The 25,868-nt window shown below is 38.8% G+C and overlaps 1 protein-coding gene across 1 annotated transcript in view; it reads left to right on the top strand.

Annotated features, from left to right (window-relative positions):
* Window positions 1-25,868, top strand: part of LOC150080036 (uncharacterized) — a 60,765-nt gene that overhangs the window by 9,584 nt on the left and 25,313 nt on the right. The window contains exons 2-3 of the mRNA XM_090381649.1: window positions 4,999-5,136; window positions 25,419-25,565. Coding sequence (XP_090237775.1) covers window positions 4,999-5,136; window positions 25,419-25,565 — 285 coding nt within the window. The remainder of the gene's footprint in view (window positions 1-4,998; window positions 5,137-25,418; window positions 25,566-25,868) is intronic.

The following is a 25,868-nucleotide window of genomic DNA, read 5'->3' on the forward strand; positions in this document are numbered from 1 at the left end:
TTCTTTCACCAATTCCAAAATTTCCTGTAGTTTCCCTTTCTGCACTGTTTTGTAATTTTCCAACCTTTTACATCCTGAGAGGCCTATAATTACTTATCACCCTTTCATCCACCTTTGTGAACTGGGGATACATTCACACATCTGCAATCTGCAGGGACCTCACCTGAATCCAAAGGTACTCTCATAATTAAGACTAACGGTTTTCTTACTTCCTTTACTGCCTCCCTTAATATAACTGGATAGATACCATCCCCCAGGTGCCTTTCTTATGTTGAACTTCAACAATTTCTCTTCCACTGTAATTTATTACAAAATCATTTAGCTCTCTGTTAGAGCTTGATAAACTTCTGGCATCCCTAAAGAATTCCTCGTGTGAATGTAGATGCAAAATACTCATTCAGTTTTTCGGCAACCTGAGCAGGATCATCAACAGTCGAAACATCAATATCATGTGGACCAATTTGATTCAGAATAATCACCTTGGAGGGCATAAATCCAGATTGAGGAAAGACAGATGTAGGATAGATTTGCGGAAATTTGCCTTTAGCCAGCGGGTAGTTGGTTGGTGGAACAGACTTCCATCCCTTGTTGTGGGAGTTGATAGCCTAAATAAATTTAAGGCTCAGCTGGACAGGTATTTCGAACGAACAGATGGGTGAAATGGAAGTGGTTTTTTTTTTTTTTTTTTTTGGCTAATGCTGCATAAGCTTGCTTTCTTGCATCATATGCCTCTACTATTGCTAATGCTAATTCATCTCCTTCCTTCTAGAGTTTATATAAGTAAAGAAGCCTTTGTTGTTTTTCTTTGCATCCTTTGCCAAAGATTTCTCATAATCTGCCTTCGCTCCTGACTGCCTTTGTGACTTGATTAGACTAGTTTATATCTACCATAGGCTTCTGTGTCACCTGATAATTTATATGCATCTTATGCACTTTTCTTCTCTACCACGAGTTTCATCCCAAATCAATACACTGTCATCACTGTCACCTTGCAGTTATTTTATCCTTTCTGCAGATTCCTAATGCATGAATAATCAGTGCTGATAATCAGAGGGAATATACTCCTTTTTGTTACCTTTCTAACATGCTGATGTAGAAAACATCAACATGTTACAGAGGCAGTGCAAGAAAGATGTACTCTCATTTTTGCTTTCCTAGTGCTTGTCACACCAAACTGACTCAGTATTGCATTGGCCACCCATATCAACTGGAGCACTGCCTTAGATTTTGTGCTTCTTAACTAAGAATATAACCCCTCCTATCCTGATTGTTCTTTCTGTATAGATTGTACTATTTCGCCTGGTGGAGCTTGTCCCCACTGACCTCTTTGGGGGTGCCTACTCTATTGTCCCCATCCTTCTACCCATTTCCTCCCACACTCTAACTAAACTGACTGAGCACGTCCCTAACAATGCCATCAAATTCTAATCAGCATCAAAAAATTCAACCTCTGTCTCGTAAACCTCTTTTGGCCTTTCCAATTTCTAGGTTCACCCCTCCCCCTCCCTTTTTAGGCCTTACCACTGAAATCCTCGGAAAATAGGTGGCGGGACCTGCCAGAGTACTTAAATAATCTACTGGGTGCCTGACCTGCCTGCCTGCCTCCCTCCTCATGGCAAAGTGTGGGCAGTGGTGGGTCCCAATAGAGGCCCAAGGGCTAAATGGTCAGAGAAACAACAGAACATAGCACTACACAACAAACCAAACACACTATTTAAATCTCTGGCCTCCACAGAGTTCTGTGTCACTTACAAAGAATAAAATGCAGAGATGGCGGAAATCCCTGGTGCCGTCAGACAACTAATACACTTTACACTTTACTATAGATTGTACTCGTCATATTCAAGTTCTGCATCCCTTATATCTGATTGGCACCATATGTCTGAAATCCCAGCAATGTCTTCATCTGATGCCTTGACCAGCACTTCGTCAAATTTATTTACTGTGCACCTAGTATTGGTGTACATGTAAGTATACATGCACCTGTTCTTACTCTTAGTTACCCTAACACAGCCCATGTACTTACTTGTTTCATGATGGCTCCCGGTAATTCTTGAAATCCTCATGCACCTTGCATGAGGATTTCACGAATTGTACCTTGCTTTCAAGGCTGCTGTTCATTCTAATAGAAGCAGTACAAGAATCACTTTCACCTCTGCCTGCGGCTACTGTTAATCTGTGTATCCTCCCTCCTAAGCTAGCAGTTTTCCTATCCACCTAACACTGTGTCTATAACATCAGCAAGGCACCTCTGTAGTCGGGTGGGCAGGAGCAGTAGTGCGTAGCACACACTTCTTGATTAGACTGGGGTTTGCTCCCATGACCACCAAATACGGAGGATGCGGAAAGGTCAGGAAATGACCACCACATATCCCCGGAGCAATATGGCCTTAGTTGCTAATGCTCCTAAAAACCAAAATAACAACAATAACACCAGCAAATATTCTTGCACCTTTTCCTTTTAAATGTATCCCATCCCTGTAGAGGCAGCTTCTCTTGTTAACAAAATCTCCTACTCTTAATGTCATTAGTACTAACCTGTAAAACAATATCACCTCTTTTGTGCCCTTAAAAGATGATATCTGCTGTACAAAATCATCAGCTTTTGCTACTTGCAGACATACCCTGGTCCTATTCCACCTATTCTTTTTGCATAATATATTTCCTGTTTCCCAGACAATAAAATTACTGACAACAACTAACCTCATGTGGTACCAATGCATTCTGCTTTGGGGGTTGCTGCTATGTTACCTAATGATCAAGTGCAAGCTCTGGTATTGATGTGGTCAGCTGATAGTTTGATGAGCCCCCAATTTAATTCCTTCGATGGATTTAGATTTTAGATAAGTGGTATACAAATTACTGTTGCTGGATGAATAGAGTGATGCAGACAAACAAAGCTTATGTAGCATTTGCTATCAAAAACATAAAAAAAATTAAAATTAGAAATGAGATAAAAGAAATGTCTCCAGTGTTGGTTTTATATTTTAATCTGGCTCATCTAAATATATATATTTGTTTTTGGGAATTCTTAAAAAGAATGAAGAATTTAGTGATAAGCACAGGTCTCTGCTATCACAGAGGGCTATGCTTATTGCTCGTTAAATCTATGCAGCCACTCCCCAGCTTACGCAATACTCGACTTACGGAAATTCGACTTTACGTAAGTTTTTGCTGGCCGGTGCACACTTGAAAAAAAATCATGGAAACGTATTTTGCATCCTGTAGGAGTAAATGAGATATCGTGAAAATATCATAATGTGAACCCAATAACATATTGTTTTTTTTTTTTGGTAATTCATTCCAAGACCTTGGAAGTTGAAATTTTTGCTATATAACTGAGCTGTTTATCTCTCTAAAAGGTAATTTTTATAATGGAAATTGCACTACACTCGTTATCATATGTTCCGTTATAAGAATCAGTTTTGAACGGCTTTGTGATGTTTTTATAAAATACAATTCTGGAAGTCACTACCATAAAACAGTAAAAACAATTTGCACTTTCCAGTTTATTGGGCTTTTCTGTTAGCACAATCTGTTATAAATGGGTAGTAAACTCGATCTTATTGCATTTGCGATTATACCGATAACTGGAATTCTGTGGGTTTTTACATTACGGTATTATGGTGAAATGTGTTCCCCTTCACTGAAATCGTCAATCATATAAAAAACATAAATAAATTTTCAGAATCTTCTCTTCATTCCTATTTACTTATTACAATGTTGAAGGCAAAGGGACCAACGGAAAGTGCAAGTGCTGGCTGCTAGGAAACGAAACAAAATTGATTTAGAAATGAAGATGATTAAGAAGTACGAAGCAGGACAAAGTTTGTCATCTATTCCACGGGAATTAGGTCTCGCTGCTTCAACAGAGAATACTATTCTAAAGGACAATGCACATATAAAAGAACAAATTTAAGGATCAATGTATTTAAGATCAACAGTAATCACAAAACAGCATTCAGGTGCTATATCAAAGACAAAATCAGATTCAGAAGCAAGTGCCCGAGTCCAATGGCCATTCAAGCAAAAGCAAGAAGTATTTATGAAGATATTAAGGATAAGTATGGCAAACCCCAAGCCAAGTTCATGGCAAGCAATGGGTTGTTTAATAGGTTTAAGCATCGTGCTGGTTTCCAAAACATTAAAGTATGCAGTGAAGTTGTCAGTGCTGATTCTGCAGCTGCAGAGAAATTTTGTGGTGTTGGAAAACACCCCTTCTAAATCTCCACAGCCCTCAACTTCCACAGCAGCATGCTTATCAGCCGGAGAGTTAATTCTGGCAACGATGCTTGAAAGGTAAAACTTGCTGATGTTATGCCTGTCTCCTCTCTCTTTTTGTAATTGTATAATTTTGAAATTTTTGTAATTTTGTACACTTGTAATTTTTCCTGTGCATGAGATAAAAAAAATTGAATAAATAATTCTATTTACATGGTCATAGAACATTTCTTTTTTGTTCAATCAAATTTGCAAGTGCTGCATAAGCATTTAGGGAAATTCCAACTTATGTAGAGTCCCGCGGAACGCAACCCTTACGTAATTCGGGGAGTGGCTGTATAAGCTTCTTTGTCTACATGACTAAGTGATAATTTGTTCTAGTAGTTGATTACTCTTTCAATCAGGGCAATTTTTTTTTAATCTATATAAATAAGAATAAATAAGTTACAATTTCCTTTTTGTTCTACAGAAACTATTACAGTGCACTGTGCAACAGAACTTAGTACTTCTCTTTCTGACTTCTAAGTACTTATTAAAGTTGTCTTATTGTGCTTACTATAACTAATAGTTGCTCTTCCATCCAGTGGTTTTCATTGTTACATTGTATCTCTGCATTTCTGGTAATAATGAAAATTCTTGCCCTGTTTGAATCACTTTTGTAGCTCCTGTTTCATTACCAATGTACTCCTTAGAAATTTATTAATTATCATTTATATAACATTTATATCATTTTTATAATTTACCATAATTCTAATTAATACAAATATGGTTTTATAGGTTATGGACATATTGGAGATCCATGTTTCAGGTTAATCAAGATTTGTTTTGTTAAAAATACCTATTGTGATGCATCAGGAATTTGTCGATGTAAACATGATTATCCTGTTGTAATTGCTCCCCACACATGCAAAAAAGGTGAGAAAATACAGTAGCACCTTGTATTATGCTACCTTATATTGCTCTAATTTGTGTAACGCTATAGGAAAAATATTAACACAAAAAATAAAATATTTAATATAGTAAATGATTTATTCAAAGAAAAGAATTAATTCATATAATTAATACTGATACCTAGTATGGAGATATAATTTAAGTTTTGAAAGTTTATAGATAAACTATCAAGGTCATTTTACAATGACCTCGATTAGTGCAATTTTCACGTAATGCTCTACCCTCAGCAACCAAAATTAGAGCATAACATTTCTCTTATTTTATTTTATAACTATACCATGATTAAAAGCTGTTTAAAATACATTGCTGTATTAGTTAAAGCATAGTACTACATGTTCCTTTTGTGTTTTCAGCCATTAGAATTTTTTAAAATTCTACTAGCATATTTCATTTATTTTATTTTATTCAACTGCAGTGTATATTTAATTTAATTTATAACTGTACTATGATTAAGGGGTATTTAAATCAAACAGTGTAGCTATGCTTAATAGTGTCTCTGTAACTGAATTTGCTATTTATCTTCATTATTAGCATTAGTAGAGGCCTTTGATGCAAGAAAGCAAGCTTATGCAGCATCAGCCAAAAAAAAAAAAAAAAAAACCACTTTCACTTCACCCCTCTGTTCGTTCAAAATACCTGTCCAGCTGAGCCTTAAACTTATTTAGGCTATCAACCTCCACCACAAGGGATGGCAGTCTGTTCCACCAACCAACCACCCGCTGGCTAAAGGCAAATTTCCGCACGTCTATCCTACATCTGTCTTTCTTCAATTTGAATTTATGCCCTCTCAGGTGATTTTTCTGAGCTAGAGGAAGAATCCCATCAGCATTGAGCATGCTTAAACCATTCAAGGCTTTATACACCTCTATCAGATCACCTCGCTGGTGCCTAGTCTCCAGACACTGTAATTTGCAAAACTTAAGCCTTTCTTCGTAAGAGCACCCCTTTGTTCCATTCACTAATCTTGTTGCCCTTCTCTGTACTCGTTCCAGCAGCTCTACATCCTTCTTGAAATGAGGCCTCCAGACCTGTATACAGTACTCTAGGTGTGGCCTGACCATTGCCTTATACAATGGAATAATCACCTCCTTATCCCTGCTGGAAAAATTCCTGTATATCATTGACAATACTCCATGAGCTACTCTTGCAGCCCGTCTGCACTGCTCAGAGAACTTCATATCTGCCTGCACAATCACCCCCAAGTCCCTTTCATTCTCTACCACTGTCAGTGTAGTACCACAGAGTTGATACGTTGCTCTGGGGTTGCTGTTTCCCATGTGTAGTACTTTACATTTGTCAATGTTAAACTTCATTTGCCACCTCTCAGCCCATCTGCTCAACCTTTCCAGATCCTGTTGCAGCAGCATAGTGTCAGTAGTGTCCTTGACAACCCTGCCGACCTTTGTATCATCTGCAAACTTGGACATTAAGCTTGATATACCATCATCAATATCATTTATAAATACAGAAAACAATAATGGACCCAACACTGAGCCCTGAGGGACTCCACTAATAACATTAGTCCACGATGAGCATTGTCCATTGATTACCACTCTCTGTCTTCTCCCACTCAACCACCCCTTTATCCATAGCAGCAATTTGCCTCCAATGTCACACTGCTCCAATTTGTGTAGCAGTCTTCCATGTGCAACAGTATCAAAAGCCTTTCTAAGATCCAAGTATATAATATCAAAGTTATTCCCTGCATCCAGTTCTTTTGTGACTGCATCATAGTATCCAATCAAGTTGGTCAGGCAAGACTTCCCCTTAACAAAACCATGCTGTGTCTGAGCTATAACTGAAGTCTTGTCTAAATGATCCTGCAGTGCTTCTTTAACCAGTGCCTCCATTAATTTTCCTGGAACAGAAGTTAAGCTCACAGGTCTATAGTTACTTGTGTCAGCCTTTGATCTTCCTTTGTGATTTGGGGTCATATTTGCACATTTCCAGTCTATGGGTACCTCCCCTGAGTCCAAGGAAGCTCTCATAATTATGGCTAAGGGTTTGCTTACTTCCTTTGCTGCCTCCTTTAATATAACTGGATAGATCCCATCCACCCCGGGTGCCTTTCTTGTGTTTATCTTCAACAGTTTCTCCTCCACTTTACTCCCAGTTATTTCAAGATTCTGTAGCTTACTGCTAGAGTTGAATACACCTCTGGCATTCCCCTTGCTGAATAACTCCTCATGTGTGAATGTCGATGCAAAATATTCATTTAGTTTGTTACTACCTGAGCAGGATCATCAACAGTTGACCCATCAATATCAAGTGGACCAATCTGATTCATCCCCTTCCTTCTAGAGTTTACATAAGCAAAGAACTCTTTGCTGTTTTTCTTTGCATCCCTTGCCAAGGATTTCTCGTAATCTGCCTTCACCTGCCTAACCTCCTTTGTAACTTGGTTGCATATCAACTTGTATCTATCATAGGCTTCTGTGTCATGTGTTAATTTGTAAGTATCCCATGCATTTTTCTTCTCTGCCATATGCCTCATTAGTTCATCTGACATCCATTTTGGCCTAAACCTTGAACAATATTTCTTAGTTGGTATGTAAAGCCTAGTAGCTTCCAAGATAAGTTCTTTGAATGCTTCCCATTTTGAATTTGCTGTTGGTAACATCATCAGTTGGTCCCACTGTATAGAATTTAAATACTGTCTCAGTCCATTGTAGTCGCCTTTACGGAAGCAATAACCCTTCCCTTTACCCCTAATGGTAGTTACCTCTTTGAGTAAATCCCACTTCAGCACACTGTGATCACTGCCAACTAGTGGTTCATTTATCTGCAGATTCTTAATGCATGAAGAATCACTGCTGATAATCAAATCAAGAGTATTACTCCCTCTAGTTGCCTCCCGAACATGCTGATGTAGAAAACAATCATCCAATAAATCCACAAAAGCCCTGCTAGTGTGTGAGTAACCAGCCCCCAAATTCCAGTCAATATCTGGGAAATTAAAATCTCCCATTATAAGACTCTCTGATTTACTGGCCCACTCTATTTCCCTGTACAGTTCCTTATTATACTCATCAGAGTCATTAGGCCTATAGCACACTCCTACTCTCAATTTTGATCTCCCAATGCTTATGTCACACCAAACTGACTCAACACTGCACTGTCCGGCGATGTCGACTGGCTTGGTTTTTCACTTCCTTGGTTTTTATGTGTTTCTTAACTAATAGCATAACCCCTCCCCCCTTCCTATCCTGTCTGTCCTTTCTGTAGACGTTGTACTCCCCAAATTGCAGTTCTGCATCCCTTATATCTGTGTGACACCACGTGTCTGATATCCCAACAATACCTCAAATTCATCAAATTTATTTACTGAACTCCTAGCATTGGTGTACACGCAAGTATACCTGCACCTGTTTCTATTCTTAGCTACCCTAACACAAACCATGTGTTTACTTGTACCACAATGGCTCCCAGCAGTCTCTGAAATACCATGCATCTTGTTTTTCGGGCTTCTGCTCATTCTAATAGAAGCAGTGCAAGAATCTCTTTCACCTCTGCCAGTGGCTACTGTCAATCTATTGGTCTTTGTCTCCCCCCAAGCTAGCAGTTTTCCGACCCACCTAACACTGCCTCGATAGCATCAGCAAATATTCTTGCACCCTTTCTATTTAAGTGTATCCCATCCCTGTAGAAGCAATCTCTCCTGTTAACAAGTACAGTCCAGGCTGGAAAAAATTCTACCCCTTGAGCCTTGCACAATCTTTCCAGAGCCGAATTGATCGACAAGGCTCTCATCATATACTCCCTCCTATCGTGTCTGGGCAGAATTGCAGACACTTTCAAATTCAACCCTAATTCTCGGCGTTTGTTCAACAGTGACCTGTACTTGTTAAGTAATTCTGCCGGTCTCCTACTCTTAATATTATTAGTGCCAACGTGTACAACTATATCACCTTTTGTGCCCTTAAAAGTGCCCTATCATAGGCCTCTGTGTCATGTGTTAATTTGTATGTATCCCATGCATGTTTCTTCTCTGCCATATGCCTCATCAGTTCATCTGACATCCATTTAGGCCTAAACCTTGAACAATATTTCTTAGTTGGTATGTAAAGCCTAGTAGCTTCCAAGATAAGTTCTTTGAATGCTTCCCATTTTGCATTTGCTGTTGGTAACATCATCAGTTGGGCCCACTGTATAGAATTTAAATACTGTCTCAGTCCATCGTAGTCGCCTTTACAAAAGCAATAACCCTTCCCTTTACCCCTAATTGTAGTTACCTCTTTGAGTAAATCCCACTTCAGCACACTGTGATCACTGCCACCTAGTGGTTCATTTATCTGCAGATTCTTAATGCATGAAGAATCATTGCTGATAATCAAATCAAGAGTATTCCTCCCTCTATTTGCCTCCCGAACATGCTGATGTAGAAAACAATCATCCAATTAATCCACAAAAGCCTTGCTAGTGTGTGAGTGACCAGCCCCCAAATTCCAGTCAATACACACGCAAGTATACATGCACCGATTTTTATTCTTAGCTACCCTAACACAACACATGTGTTTACTTGTACCGCAATGACTCCCAGCAGTCTCTGAAATATCCTGCATCTTGTTTTTCAGGCTTCTGCTCATTGCAATAGAAGCAGTGCAAGAATCTCTTTCACCTCTGCCAGTGGCTACTGTTAATCTATTCGTCTTTGTCTCCCCCCCAAGCTAGTGGTATTGCTAGCTTGGGGGGAGACAAAGATATATACCAGTATTTATCAAGCATATCTATTAAAGAACATAGGCTCTCAACAAGCATTAGTTCTGCAAGCAAAGAATTAACAAACTTCCAGGAACTTTATTAGTTACTGGCAAGAAGTAAGAATTCTTCCACAGGTTGGGAATTGAACCTGATTAGCCTCAATCAGGTTCAACTCTCTTTTCTGCTTTTATCTGAGCAACAATTTTGCTGCATGTCTTATAAGAATTCCTCTCTAGAACAGCAAAAGATTAGAGAAATAGTTCGTTCCTTTTCTCTTCATTTTCCATCCTTTCAGTGTCAATAAAGTATGTGTATAACGTTACAGATCGAACTTTATTGCGGAGTAATTAATCTCACTGAATGCTGAGAATACATCAACTAAACAATCCAGATTACTTCAGAATACCTGCATTCCTTATCACAGGAATTTAGTTTGCAGATCCTCATCAAAAATGGCAGCAAAAATATGGAATTAAAAACTTCAGTATGTTAATCTGTTGCATAATAGTCAAATATCAAACTTTGTTTCAATATGATAAAATTATTTTTAATGATTACAGCTGTTCTATGTTACTCCATAGTTAATGTTCTCTCTCTCTTTCCATACTGTAATGTTCCATTACATCACTACATAATCCACTTTTGTGCTAGTAATAAGTATATGCACTCTCTCTCTCTCTCTCTCTCTCGCTCTCGCTCTCTCTCTCTCTCAGGCATTGGTTGCATATTGAATATATTGTTCATATTCAGGAACACCCAGATTTCTATAAATGACTGCATAGCTGGAGTTCTTGATTTCAAACCTTTCTTGGCATAAACCTATTGCAAATATTGCTTCCTCTGCATGCAAAACTTTCTCTTTTGCTTTCTCTCTGTTACTTTTTATGTATAGACAACTCATTATTGTATCTGCTAATATTCCAGAGCAGACCTCTGCCATGGGATATTGTCCTCACATATGGGGCAATGTCAACAAAACCTCCTTTAACCTCTCTCTCTCTCTCTCTCAAGCAGTTAATGATAATTTTCTCATAAACTTGCTGCACTGCTCTCTTGCACAGTTTCTGCTGTAAGCATTTCCAGCTAATATTTTTATATCCAGCTTTCTTCTAAATTAGTATGAACAAAACAAATGTATCAGATAATCATTCTTGACTCTATATATGTGTTCTGAGCCAGTCTGAAAGCATACATTAACTGATAAACATTGATTCACAGTTCACTGAATTCACCAAACTAGCTTTTCCTTGTCATTCATCATTTTGCTTCTGTTCTCTGAAACAGCCTTCCTTATGAAAATTACAACATACAGACATTAGCATTAGTAGAGGCATATGATGCAAGAAAACAAGCTTATACAGCATCATTTCACCCGTCCATTTACTCCAAAAGTTTGTCAAGTTCTTTCTTGAATTTATTTAAGCTATCAACTTTCACAAAGACAGATGGAAGTATGTTCCAGCAATCAACACCTGCTGGCTAAAGGCAAATTTCTGCACATCTATTCTACAACTGTCTTTCCTCAATTTGAATATAAGCCCCCTCAGGTGTGTAATCTAAGCGAGAGAAAGAATCCTGTCAGCATTAAGCTAACTCAAAAACTTAAACCTTTCTTGGTAAGAGCAACCCTTTGTTCCCCTCACCAATCTCGTTACCCTTCTCTGTACATGTTCTAGCAGCTCTACGTCCTTCCTAAAATGAGACCTCCAGACCTGTATGTTGTACTCAATGTGTGGCTTAACCATTGCCTTATACAAAAGGATAATCACCTCCTTATCCCTTGATGCACTATGGCCATAGTTGCCGATGCACCTAATAAATCCCCAAACAAACGAACCTCCTTATCTCTGTTAGTAAAATTCCTGTATATCAACGGTTCCCAAACTGTGCATATCGTATATAACACGAACTGAATTTGCTTATGCACAAGTCACCTTTTTGTTTACAAGAAATGGCAGTCGAACACTGAATCATCCCAACTGAACACAACACAATAGGAATGAAGAGAAGATTCTGAAAATATATTTGTTTTTTATATCAGTGAAGAGGAAACACGTTTCACCATAATAACGTAAAAACTCACACAATTCCAGCTATCGGTATTATCGCAAATGTAATTAGATCAAGTTTACTACCAGTTTATAACAGATTCTACTAAGCAGAAACGCAACTGGAAATTGTTTTTGTTTTATGGTAGTGACCTCCAGAAATGTACTTTAGCAAAATGTGAGGTGTTAATACTGTGTCTCTGCTGTTACGGTGTTTATTCAGTTGCTACACGTGACAGCTTTGTTTATGTGTATCAAGCGTCGCTTCTCATTTTGTAATTGTGCTTTATTCCCTAAAAATGAGTAAAATACTTAAAAGGTGTGAAAAGAAAGTGTCCTAGTGAAGATAATACAGATTTAGAGAGAAAAAGAAAAGCAATATCGATAGACAGAGGCGAACTGGTCAAAAATTCTTACCTGAGAAAATTTTTCAGTGGCCTCATACTTGCGTTTATGGCCAAAATCACACCGGCCTTCAGCCCACCAGGGTTTCCCTGGTAAGCCGTATGGCCAGTCCACCTCTATCGATAGAAACAAAATATGAAATTGTGAAACGTTTTGAGCAAAATGAAAGAACATGTGATTTGCATGTTCTACAGGCCTAAATGAGGCAATGCTGAGAATTAGAAAGAATGCAGAGAAAAAAAAAAACATCTTTCATAGCAGGAACAACTCAAAGTATAACAAAATCCATTGGATCAGGACACAAAGAACTGGAAAAGATGGAACGGCTGTTATCTGTTTGGATAGAAGATCGAACAAAGAACAAGTTTGCTTATCACAAAAGCAATATTTTATTACGTAATAAAATCACATACAATAATATATCAGAAATCGTAATAAAATAATCTTTCTCCAGTCCAACTTACCTAACAGTGAGGTAATTTTCCTTGGTGATTTTAATGTTCACAACTCCAGCTGGCTTCCGTTTTCTAGTCACACCGACCCAGCTGGTCAAGATGCTGAGGCATTTGCAATTACTAATAACCTTGCACAGATTGTTCATTTACCTACAAGAATACCAGATAATCCTAATCATACAGCCAATACGCTTGATCTTTTTCTCACAAACAACCCTTCTAAGTACACGGTCGAAGTGAGAGGTCCTTTAGACACTTCAGATCACAACTTGGTGATTCTCTCTTCTCCAATGGAACCTTTATCTCATGGCTATTCCCAACCTCGTGTTGTTTGGCATTACAAGAATGCAAAATGGGATGACCCGCGAGACTTCTTTTCCTTGGTCAGATTACAGTTTCAAAACTTGTGATGTCAACGTTTGCTCAGATTGTGTCAGTGAAATTATTCTTGCAGGAATGGAATCCTTTATCCCACACTCCACTTTAAAATCTCGTCCTTTATCTAAACCTTGGTTTTCCAATAAATCTACTAAGGCTATTCAAGAGAAAAATGTTGCATATCGTAATTGGCTTGTTTCTAATTTTCCAGTTTCATTTTCTGCCTACATCAAAGCTCACAACAATTGAAAAGCAGTTATTAATCAATCCAAACTAGAGTTTGAATAGGTTAAGAGTAAAAAACTTGCTTCTAGCCCTAATGAGAGCCGAGCATTCTGATCTCTTGCCAAAGCTATTGGCCGCAACTTTTGCCCATCTCTGCTCTCACCTTTGTCCAAACCAGATGGTTCTGTTGCCATTTCGGCCAAGGATAAAGCTGACCTGCTAGCATCCCATTTTTCTTCCAACTCATGTATTAATAATCTTGGTAAAACACCTCCCACCATTCCCAACATGCTCCATTTAATGCCTCCTGTGGTCTTCCGTCAAAAGGATGTCAGAAGGATTTTGACGAATCATGATGCTAAGAAAGCTCCAGGTCCCAATGGTATTTTTCCACTTGTTCTCAAAACCTGTGCTCCTGAACATACTCCTATTCTTTGCTGCCTTTTTTCACTTTCTTATTCCAAAGATGTTTTTCCTTCTGCTTGGAAATTTGCTCATATCTAGCCAGTTCCTAAAAATGGTGACAAATCCCTCCCATCCACTTATATCCCATTGCAATTACTTCTACTCTTTCTAAAGTAATGGAGAAATCAATTAACTGCCAACTCTTAAACTAACTAGAAATCTTCCGTCTGATCAACGATCGCCAGTATGGATTCCGTCAGTGTCGATCCACTGGTGATATTCTGACTTATGTTACCCATTTATGAACTAATTCAATGGAAAGGTTCAATGAAACACAAGTAGTTGCTCTTGACATCTCAAAGCCTTTTGATCGTGTTTGGCATAAAGGTCTTCCAAACAAGCTTCCATCTTTTGGTTTACCAACTGTTTTTAGTATTTGGTTATCCAGTTTTCTCTCTGATCGCTCACTGAGGGTGATGGTAGATGAATGCTCTCTGTCTTCTAACTTCTCCACTAATGCTGGTGTCCCCAAAGGTTCAGTTCTTTTTCCCCCACTCTTTTCCTCTTGTATATTAATGACCTTCTTCCTTTGACTGGAAATCCTATCCATAGTTTTTCCGATGATAGCACATTGCATTCCACTTTCCATTTTGAGAAACCTTGTCCTGCTCAATCAGCTTCAACTTCTCGAAAATATGCTACCAATTCCTTAAATGGCGATCTTCAGGTAATTCTCCAGTGGGGCAAAGACAACTTAGTTGATTTCAACCCTCCTAAAACTCAGTGTTGTCTTATATCTTGCAAAACGGATTCTTCTGCTCCTATGCTTATCTTTAGTGACACTCCGATTTCTAGGCAAAATGATATATCTCTTTTGGGGATTACTCTGACTTCTAATCTCTCTCTTGGCACAAGCACATTACAAATATTGCTTCTTCTGCATCTAAAAAACTTGGTTTTCTCTTTCGCTCTCAGCATTACTTTTCTTCCAAACAGCTGCTCACTCTGTATAAATCGCAAATCTGCCCCGCCATGAAATATTGTTCCCACATCTGGGGTGGTGCCCCCAAAACCTCTCTCAGGCTTCTTGATTCCATTCAGAAGCGAGCAGTTAGGTTAATTAATGACTCATCTCTAACAGAGTCTCTGCACTTGCTGTCTCATAGATGTACTGTTTATGCTGCATGCCTCTTCTACAGATACTTCCATGGACACTGTTCTTCTGAATTGGCTTCTATAATTCCCGCTCTCTCTTTCAAAACAGTCCGAACACGTACCGCCACCAGCCAACATCCATTTACTGTCGAACTTCAAACTCACAGAACCAACTTTTCATCATCCTCGTTTATTCATTCAACTTCCATTTTCTGGAACAACCTTCCTTCATACGTATTTCCTGAAATTTACAGTCTACAGAAGTTCAAGTGTAATGTCAACAAATATCTTCTTTTGTCTTCTCAACCTCCAACCTAAGCACAGTACTAAGTACTGTAGGTTCTAACACCTCTCGTGTTTGGGCTTTACATAAAAAAGGATGGCTTCAGGTCAGGAGGCAGAGGGTTGTGATAAATGGCTATTCCTCAGATTGAGTTGATGTAAGAAGTGGGGTTCCCCAAGGATCAATATTAGGACCACTGTTCTTTTTAATTTTCATAAACGCCATTGATGAAGGGATAGAGAGCGTGATGTCTAAATTTGCAGATGATGTTAAAATTGGTAGAGTGGTTAACGATCACTGTCAAGCTGAGTTTCTTCAGAGATACCTAGATAGACTTCAGGAATGGTCAGAAAAATGGCAGCTATGCTTTAATCCAACAAAGTGTAAGGTATTACACCTGGGAAACAGTAATCCCAAAATAACTTATTCACTTGGTGGAGTTTCAACTAAACCCAGTACTGGACGAAAGGGACTTGGGTGTTATAATACGATCAGACATGAAATTCTCTGAGCATTTTAAGCAGGTTGCAAGGAACGCCCATGGTGTCCTATTGATGATCTGTTGAACTTTTACAAATAGAGATAGGGACGTGATAATCCCATTAGCATTAATGGAGGCGTACGATGCAAGAAAGCAAGCTTGTGCAGCATCAGCCAAAAAAAACCCTCCCATTTCATCCCTCCATTCGTTCCAAATGCCTGTCCAGGTCAGCCTTAAATTTATTTAGGCTATTAGCTTCCACAACAAAAGATGGAAGCCTGTTCCACTAATCACTGCTTCTATTGGAATGAGCAGAAGCCTGAAAAAAAAGATGCAGGATATTTCAGAGACTGCCGGGAGTCATTGCGGTACAAGTAAACACATGGGTTGTGTTAGGGTAGCTAAGAATAGAACTAGGTGCATGTATACTTGCGTGTACACCAATGCTAGGAGTGTAGTAAATAAATTTGATGAATTTGAGGTATTGCTCAAAACATCAAAGGCAAATATTGTTGGGATATCAGAGACGTGGTGTTCACACAGACATAAGGAATGCAGAACTGGAATTTGGGGAGTACAACGTCTACAGAAAGGATAGACTTGATAGGAAGGGAGGAGGGGTTATTAATTAAGAAATACATAAAATCCAAGGAAGTGAAGCCAGTGGACATCGCTGGATAGTGCAGTGTCGAGTCAGTTTGGTGTGACATAAGCAATGGGAGATCAAAATTGAGAGTAGGAGTGTGCTATAGGCCTAATGACTCTGATGAGTATAATGAGAAACTGTACAGGGAAATAGAGTGGGCCAGTAAATCAGAGAGTCTTATAATGGGAGATTTTAATTTCCCAGATATTGACTGGAATTTGGGGGCTGGTCACTCACACACTAGCAAGGCTTTTGTGGATTTATTGGGTGATTGTTTTCTACATCAGCATGTTCGGGAGGCAACTAGAGGGAGGAATACTCTTGATTTGATTATCAGCAGTGATTCTTCATGCATTAAGAATCTGCAGATAAATGAACCACTAGGTGGCAGTGATCACAGTGTGATGAAGTGGGATTTACTCAAAGAGGTAACTACCATTAGGGGTAAAGGGAAGGGTTATTGCTTTCGTAAAGGCGACTATGATGGACTGAGACAGTATTTAAATTCTGTGCAGTGGGAGCAGCTAATGATGTTACCAACAGCAAATGCAAAATGGGAAGCATTCAAAGAACTTATCTTGGAAGCTACTAGGCTTTACATACCAACTAAGAAATATTGTTCAAGGTTTAGGCCTAAATGGATGTCACATGAATTGATGAGGCATATGGCAGAGAAGAAACATGCATGGGATACATACAAATTAACACATGACACAGAAGCCTATGATAGATACAAGTTGATCTGTAACCAAGTTACAAAGGAGGTTAGGCAGGTGAAGGCAGATTACGAGAAATCTTTGGCAAGGGATGCAAAGAAAAACAGCAAAGAGTTCTTTACTTATGTAAACTCTAGAAGGAAGGAGATGAATCAGATTGGTCCACTTTGATATTGATGGGTCAACTGTTGATGATCCTGCTCAGGTAGCTAACAAACTAAATGAATATTTTGCATCGACATTCACACATGAGGAGTTATTTAGCAAGGGGAAAGCCAGAGGTGTATTCAACTCTAGCAGTAAGCTACAGAATCTTGAAATAACTGGGAGTAAAGAGGAGGAGAAATTGTTGAAGATAAACACAAGAAAGGCACCCGGGGTGGATGGGATCTATCCAGTAATATTAAAGGAGGCAGCAAAGGAAGTAAGCAAACCCTTAGCCATAATTATGAGAGCTTCCTTGGACTCAGGGAGGTACCCACAGACTGGAGATGTGCAAATGTCACCCAAATTCACAAAGGAGGATCAAAGGCTGACACAAGTAATTATAGACCTGTGAGTTTAACTTCTGTTCCAGGAAAATTAATGAAGGCACTAGTTAAAGAAGCACTGCAAGATTATTTAGACAAGACTTCAGCTATAGCTCGGACACAGGATGGTTTTGTTAAGGGGAAGTCATGCCTGACCAATTTGATTGGATACTATGATGCAGTCACAAAGGAACTGGATGCAGGGAATAACTTTGATATTATATACTTGGATCTTAGAAAGGCTTTTGATACTGTTGCACATGGAAGACTGCTGCACAAATTGGAGCAGTGTGGCATCGGAGGCAAATTGTTGCTGTGGATAAAGGGGTGGTTGAGGGGGAGAAGAGAGAGAGTGGTAATCAATGGACACTGCTCGTCGTGGACTAATGTTATTAGTGGAGTCCCTCAGGGCTCAGTGTTGGGTCCATTATTGTTTTCTGTATTCATAAATGTTATTGATGAGGGTATATCAAGCTTAATGTCGAAGTTTGCAGACGATACAAAGGTAGGCAGGGTTGTCAAGGACACTACTGACACTATGCTGCTGCAACAGGATCTGGAAAGGTTGAGCAGATGGGCTGAGAGGTGGCAAATGAAGTTTAACATTGACAAATGTAAAATACTACACATGGGAAACAGCAACCCCAGAGCAACTATCAAACACTACTGACACTATGCTGCTGCAACAGGATCTGGAAAGGTTGAGCAGATGGGCTGAGAGGTGGCAAATGAAGTTTAACATTGACAAATGTAAAGTACTACACATGGGAAACAGCAACCCCAGAGCAACGTATCAACTGTGTGATACTACACTGACAGTGGTAGAGAATGAAAGGGACCTGGGGGTGGTTGTGCAGGCAGATATGAAGTTTTCTGAGCAGTGCAGACGGGCTGCAAGAGTAGGTCATGGTGTATTGTCGATGATATATAGGAATTTTTCTAGCAGGGATAAGGAGGTGATTATTCCCTTGTATAAGGCAATGGTCAGACCACACCTAGAGAGTACTGTATACAGGTCTGGAGGCCTCATTTCAAGAAGGATGTAGAGATGCTGGAACGAGTACAGAGAAGGGCAACAAGATTAGTGAATGGAACAAAGGGGTGCTCTTACGAAGAAAGGCTTAAGTTTTGCAAATTACAGTGTCTGGAGTCTAGGCACCGGCGAGGTGATTTGATAGAGGTGTATAAAGCCTTGAATGGTTTTAGCATGCATCAATGCTGATGGGATTCTTCCTCTTGCTCAGAATAATCACCTGAGAGGGCATAAATTCAAATTGAGAAAAGACAGATGTAGGATAGACTTGAGGAAATTTGCCTTTAGCCAGCGGGTGGTTGGTTGGTGGAATAGACTTCCAGCCCTTGTCGTGGAAGTTGATAGCATAAATAAGTTTAAGGCTCAGCTGGACAGGTATTTCGAACAAACAGAGGGGTGAAGGGGAAGTGGTTATTTTTTATTTATTTATTTTTTTTTTTTTTTTTGGCTGATGCTGCATAAGCTTGCTTTCTTGCATCAAATGCCTCTACTAATGCTAATCAACTACCCACTGGCTAAAGGCGCCGACCGGGCTAGCCGAGTGGGTAAAGTACCTGCCCGGCAACCCAAAGGTCGCGGGTTCGATTCCCGCCTCGGGCTTGGATCAAAGTACTGCAAAAACCTTGGGAGGTGCAATATGGCCACAGAAGCCGATGCGACAATAACTACCAAATCAAAAAAAAAAAAACTGGCTAAAGGCAAATTTCTGCATAACTATTCTACAACTATGTTTCCTTAATTTGAAACTGTGCCCCCTCAGATTCTTAGTCTGAGCAAGATGAAGAATCCCATCAGCATTCAGTTTGCTCAACCTATTCAAGGCCTTATACACCTCATTCAGATCACCTGGCAGGTGTCTACTCTCCAGGTTCTGCAATTTGCAGAACTTAAGCCTTTCTTGGTAAGAGCACCCCTTTGTTCCCCTCACCAATCTTGTTGCCCTTCTTTGTACTAGATCTAGCAACTGTACATCCTTTCCAAAATGAGGGCTCCAGACCTGTGCACAGTACTGTAGGTGTGGTCTGATCATTGCCTTGTATAACAGGTTTTACCATAAAGATTTTAAAAACAACATTTTGGAATTCAAAAGTACATCACCAAGGGTGTCAAGACTAATACTCAGGATTTCTAAGAGGTACAAGCTAAAGATTATAATGATTTGTGCACCAACATCGAGCCATGATGATGAAGAGGTTGAAGAAATGTACACTGAAATTGAGAGTCTTCTAGATGAGCAGAAAACCCACTACACTATTATTATGGGGGACTTCAATGCTAAGGTTGGAAAAAGGCAAAACAGCGCAGAAAGAGGAACTATAGGAAATTTTGGAATTGGTGAAAGAAATAAAAGAGGTGAAAGACTTGTGGAATTTGCAGAATCTCAAGGAATGTCAGTAATGAACACTTTTTTCAAGAAAAGGGTGAACAGAAAGTGGACATGGAAGAGTCCAAATGGATTAACAACTAATGAAATCGACTTCATCCTCACTAACAGAAGATATATTGTGAATGATGTTACCGTCCTGAATAAGGTAAATGTTGGAAGTGATCACAGAATGGTAAGATGTACACTTGATATAGATGTAGGAAAGGAAAGGAAAAAACTGACTCGAGTAAATAATACAAAGGTCTTTGAAATAACAGAGGAGGAGAAAAAGCAGTATGTACTGGAACTTAAGAACAAGTTTGAGCTTCTGCAGACTGCTCAGGACCAAGATATGGACGAGGAATATTACAACTTTCTGAAAGTGATAAAGCCCAAGAAACCTATAGGGAAACAGAAATCCAAAGAAGAAAAAATTAGTCAAGAAACACTTGTCATGATGAACCAAAGACGACAAATGAAGAGCAAGAAAAACACTGACAGGGAGAAAATTGAGTATACTGAGTTATGCAAAGCCATTAGAAAGAGACTCAGAGGACATAAGAAGATTTAACACAAGAAAAGTAGAACAAGCATTAAGGGAAAACAAAGGATTTAAATCAGCAGCCATGAGCAGTAATACAGAAAGACAAATGATACTGAAACTGAAGAATAGCGATGGTGTAATTATAAACAGCAGAGAAGGCATAATTCAAATAGCAGAAGACTACTATAGGGAATTATACAAGCAGCGAGGGAATGATACCAGCAGTGGGGAAGATGGATTGCAAAGTAGCAACACATACGACATACCCGATATTCTTCCTGATGAGGTAGAACATGCATTGAAGAAAATGAAGAATCGGAAAGCCCCGGGGGAAGATGAAGTTACTGTAGAGTTGTTAAAATTGGGAGGAAGAGACATAACACAAAAATTGGCAAGGCTCTTCACAAAGTGCATTAGAAAAGGTGTGATGCCTAAGCAGTGGAATAATGCAATCATAGTTTTGCTGCATAAGAAAGGAGATAAATCAGAAATTGGAAATTATAGACCAATTAGCTTGTTATCCCATATCTACAAGTTGTTCACAAGGGTCATTACTAACAGATTAGAAAGAATACTTGATGAGAATCAACCGAAAGAGCAAGCTGGCTTTAGGACAGGATTCGCAACTATGGATCACCTTCACGTAATATCACAGCTTATGGAGAAAGCAAATGAATATAAAACACCATTATGCCTGGCATTTGTGGATTATGAAAAGGCATTTGACTCCATACAGCATAAGGCAATGTTTCGGGCACTGGAAAGACAAGGCATAGATACTCCATATATTATGATTTTGAAGAAAATATATGAGAGTGCTACATCCTTTATTAGACTAGACAAAGACAGTAGGAAATTTAAAATCGAGAAAGGAGTTCGACAAGGAGACACAATATCTCCGAAGCTGTTTACTGCTGCCCTTGAGGAAGCTTTCAGAAGATTAGACTGGTCGCAGAAAGGAGTCAATGTGAACGGAGAGTACCTAAACCATTTACGATTTGCAGATGACATTGTGGTCATAAGCCACGATCCCAAAGAATTAGAGGAAAATCTTAATCAGTTATGCACAGTTAGTAAGGATTTTGGACTAAAGATGAATATGGCTAAAACAAAAGTAATGATGAACAAGTATGCCACGGAAAGGGAAATAATGATTGAAGGAGCAGTAATTGAAAAGGTGGAGTCATATACTTATCTGGGACAAGTTATTAGCTGTAATAATGATAAATGGATGGAAGTCAAGAGAAGAATAAATTTTGGATGGATAGCATTCAGGAAATATAGTCACATACTGAAGAGCAATATCCCAGTTTGTCTGAAACGTAAAATAATGAATCAATGTATACTCCCCACCATGACTTATGGAAGTGAAACTTGGGCACTCACCAAAAGAATGGAAGAGAAGCTAAGAACTACACAGCGAAGAATGGAACGAATTATATTGGGAATCAGACTGTTAGATAAGAAGAGAAACACATGGATTAGGCAGCAAACTCAAGTAAAGGACATTCTTATCAAAACTAAAGAACTAAAATGGTCTTGGGCAGGACACATAGCTCGAAGACATGATGACAGATGGACTAAGAAAATAACAGAATGGTACCCAAGAGGAGCTAGAAGAAAACCTGGAAGACAAAGGCGGAGATGGATAGATGAAATTCATGAGTTTTTGAGTAGTAAATGGATGGCCAGTGCTCAAAACAGAAGGAACTGGAAAGTTGCTGGAGAGGCCTTCATCCTGCAGTGGATTGAAAATGGCTGATGATGATGATGATGATAACAGGTTTATCACCTCCCTGTCCCTGCTAGCAAAATTCCTGTGTATCATTGACAAGTCTCCATGACCTGCTCTGGCATCCTGTCTGCATTGCTCATTGAACTTCATATTTGGCTGCACAATTACCCCCAGGTCTTTCACTTTCCTCTTCCCTGAGTGTAGTAAAATTATATAAGTCTTTTGTTAGACCACACTTGGAATACTGTGTGCAAGTATGGAGACCGCACCTAAAGAAAGACATCGAGCTTCTTGAAAGAGTGCAAAGACGGGTAACTCGCTTGGTGAGATCGGAAAAGGGGCGTCCTTATGAAGAAAGACGTTATTTAACGAAAAAACCTTCGAGCCTACAGACCAGTGAGGCTCCTGAAGTTGATGGAATATACCCTATAATCTTAAGGGAGGCGGCAAGCGAGTGCATTGTACCATTGAGGCTAATTATGCAAGCATCTCTAGACTCTGGGGAGATTCCCTTGGATTGGAAAAGTGCAAATATATCTCCCATACATAAGGGTGGCTCTAAAAGTGAAGTTGGAAATTATCGACCTGTCAGTCTGACTTCAGTAGCAGAGAAAATCATGGAGGCAATGATCAAGGGTGGAATTCAGGATCATTTGGTTCAAATTGAAATTCTCAAGGATACTCAGCGTGGTTTTGTAAAGAGAAAATCATGTTTAACAAATCTGGTTCGCTATTTCGAGAGAGTCACTCACAAGCTGGATTTAGGGAATAATTTCGACATTGTTTATTTAGATTTCAGCAAAGCTTTTGATTCAGTCCCACATGAGCGGTTGTTTTATAAGCTTGAACAGGTTGGAATCACTGGGAATATCCTTAGATGGATAGAAGGATGGCTTCAGGGCAGGAGGCAGAGGGTTGTGATAAATGGCTATTCCTCAGATTGGGTTGATGTAAGAAGTGTGGTTCCCCAAGGATCAGTATTAGGACCACTGTTGTTTTTAATTTTCATAAACGACATTGATGAAGGGATAGAGGGCGTGATGTCTAAATTTGCAGATGATGTTAAAATTGGTAGAGTAGTTAATGATCACTGTCAAGCTGAGCTTCTTCAGAGATACCTAGATAGACTTCAGGAATGGTCAGAAAAATGGCAGCTGTGCTTTAATCCAACAAAGTGTAAGGTATTACACCTGGGAAACAGTAATCCCAAAAAAACTTATTCACTTGGTGGAGTTCAACTAAACCCAGTACTGGAGGAAAGGGACTTGGGTGTTACGATACGGTCAGACATGAAGTTCTCCGAGCATTGTAAACAGGTTGCAAGGAAGGCCCATGGTGTCCTATCGATGATCTATCGAACTTTTGCAAGTAGACATAGGGACGTGATAATACCATTATATAAGGCTTATGTTAGACCACACTTGGAATACTGTGTTCAAGTGTGGAGACCGCACCTAAAGAAAGACATCAAGCTTCTTGAAAGGGTGCAAAGAAGGGTAACTCGCCTGGTGAGATCGGCAAAAGGGCGTCCTTATGAAGAAAGACTTCGAATATGTGGGTTGCAGTTTGGAAACTAGACACCTTAGAGGAGATTTGATTGAGGTGTTTAAGGCTCTGAGAGGCATCAGTAAAATGAATGAGGACAAAATTTTCAAGATTATAAATGATGCTAGAACTAGGGGACATAAATTCAAATTATGGGGGGGGGGAATGTGTAGATTGGACTGCAGTAAGTTTTATTTTAGCCAGCGAGTTATAAAGTACTGGAATAAGTTGCCTTCATGGGTGGTAGAGGCCGACAGTTTGGGGAAATTCAAAGGTCATCTGGATAGTACTTTCGGGTGAGGGAAGCACATAGTATGATAGGTTTAATTTCCTTTTTTTTTTTTTTTTTATTAATTATTATTATTTAGTTATTTATTTTATTTTATTTTTTTTGTTTTTATCATTGTTTTGTTCGGATTTTTTTTTTTTTTTTTTGGCTGGGGCAGCATAAGCGTAAGCTTTCTTGCACCATGCGGCCGTTACTAATATGTGGGTTGCAGAGTTTGGAAACTAGACACCTTAGAGGAGATTTGACTGAGGTGTTTAAGGTTCTGAGAGGCATCAGTAAAATGAATGAGGACGAAATTTTCAAGATTATATATCATGCTAGAACTAGGGAACATAAATTCAAGTTACGGGGGGGGGGGAGAGATGTTTAGATTGGACTTCAGGAATTTTTATTTTTTTCAGCTAGCGAGTTATAAATTACTGGAATAAGTTGCTTGCATGGGCAACTTATTCCAGTAATCTGGGTGGTAGAGGCTGACAGTTTGGGGAAATTCAAAGGTCATCTGGATAGAGTGAGAGAAACTCATAGGATAATAGGTTTAATTTCCTTTTCTTTTATTAATTATTAGTTTTTTTTGGCTGGTGCAGCATAAGCCTTAGGCATTCTTCCACCATGCGGCCGTTACTAAAAAAAAAAAAAAAAAAGTCACTTAGCGGGAGAATTACTAAACATGGTGATTTAAGTCACTTAAATCACCACATTTAGTAATTTTGGAGTTGATTTCTATGCATAGAGAGAGAGAGAAGTTGAATCACCACACTAAACCCACGTTCCACAAAATATGACATTGGAAATGCAACAAGGAACTTCTTAACCACTATCAATAGTGTAGGATAGCAATCAGAAATTTCCTTCTATAACCACAACCCTTGCTACAATTTAATAAACTTTGGCTTTAGCTCAATGTCATTTTGTAGCTCAATAGAATTTTGAGATTCTTCTTTTGATGGAAATTCCAGATTGGAATTTCCATCAAAAGGTCCTCAAATCACTCGGTATGTCTTTATACAGCATATCCAAATGCATATGCACAGTACTAAGTACTACAGGTTTTGATACCTTTTAAATCATACCTCATAAAAAAAAAAAAAAAAAAAATATTCACTTTTTCCAGTTTCCAATGAAACTGCTAGTTCTTTGAACATGCTACTTTTTTTCATAATTTGTTTTGGGGCATGATAATTCCCATGGTATATTCGAAAACGTGGTATGAAGAAGCACATTATATAGAGTTTCACCATATTTAGGATGATAAACCAAAATGTTCTGCAATGTTTCAAAATTTGATTACATGATTTTTTGTTAGGACGAAAGATTGGAGATCGTTGCCAATATACAGAAGAATGTACATATTATGATAAAAATTCTTACTGTACCCAGTTGCCATATAGAAGCATTTGTGAATGCCATGAAGGATTTCTCTATGATGAAGCAAAACAACAATGTTCTAAAGGTAAATTCTTGTATTTATTGAATTTTTGATCTTATGTTAAAGAGATATTTTTGATTAGGTTAGTGCAAAATGTAAAACAGAAAAGCATTCTTATATAAATATTGATGAAATGGCATTAGTAGAGGCATAGGATGCAAGAAAACAAGCTTATACAGCATCAGTCAAAAAAAAAAAAAAAAAAAAAACCCTTCCCGTTTCACCCATCCATTTGCTCCAAAAGTTTGTCACGTTCTTTTTTGAATTTATTTAAGCTGTCAACTTCCACAATGACAGATGGAAGTTTGTTCTAAATCAACCACCTGC

This window comes from Mastigoproctus giganteus, chromosome 9 (genome assembly GCF_048544385.1).
Source record: "Mastigoproctus giganteus isolate SK-2022 chromosome 9, ASM4854438v1, whole genome shotgun sequence".
Classification (NCBI taxonomy): Eukaryota; Metazoa; Arthropoda; class Arachnida; order Uropygi; family Thelyphonidae; genus Mastigoproctus; species Mastigoproctus giganteus.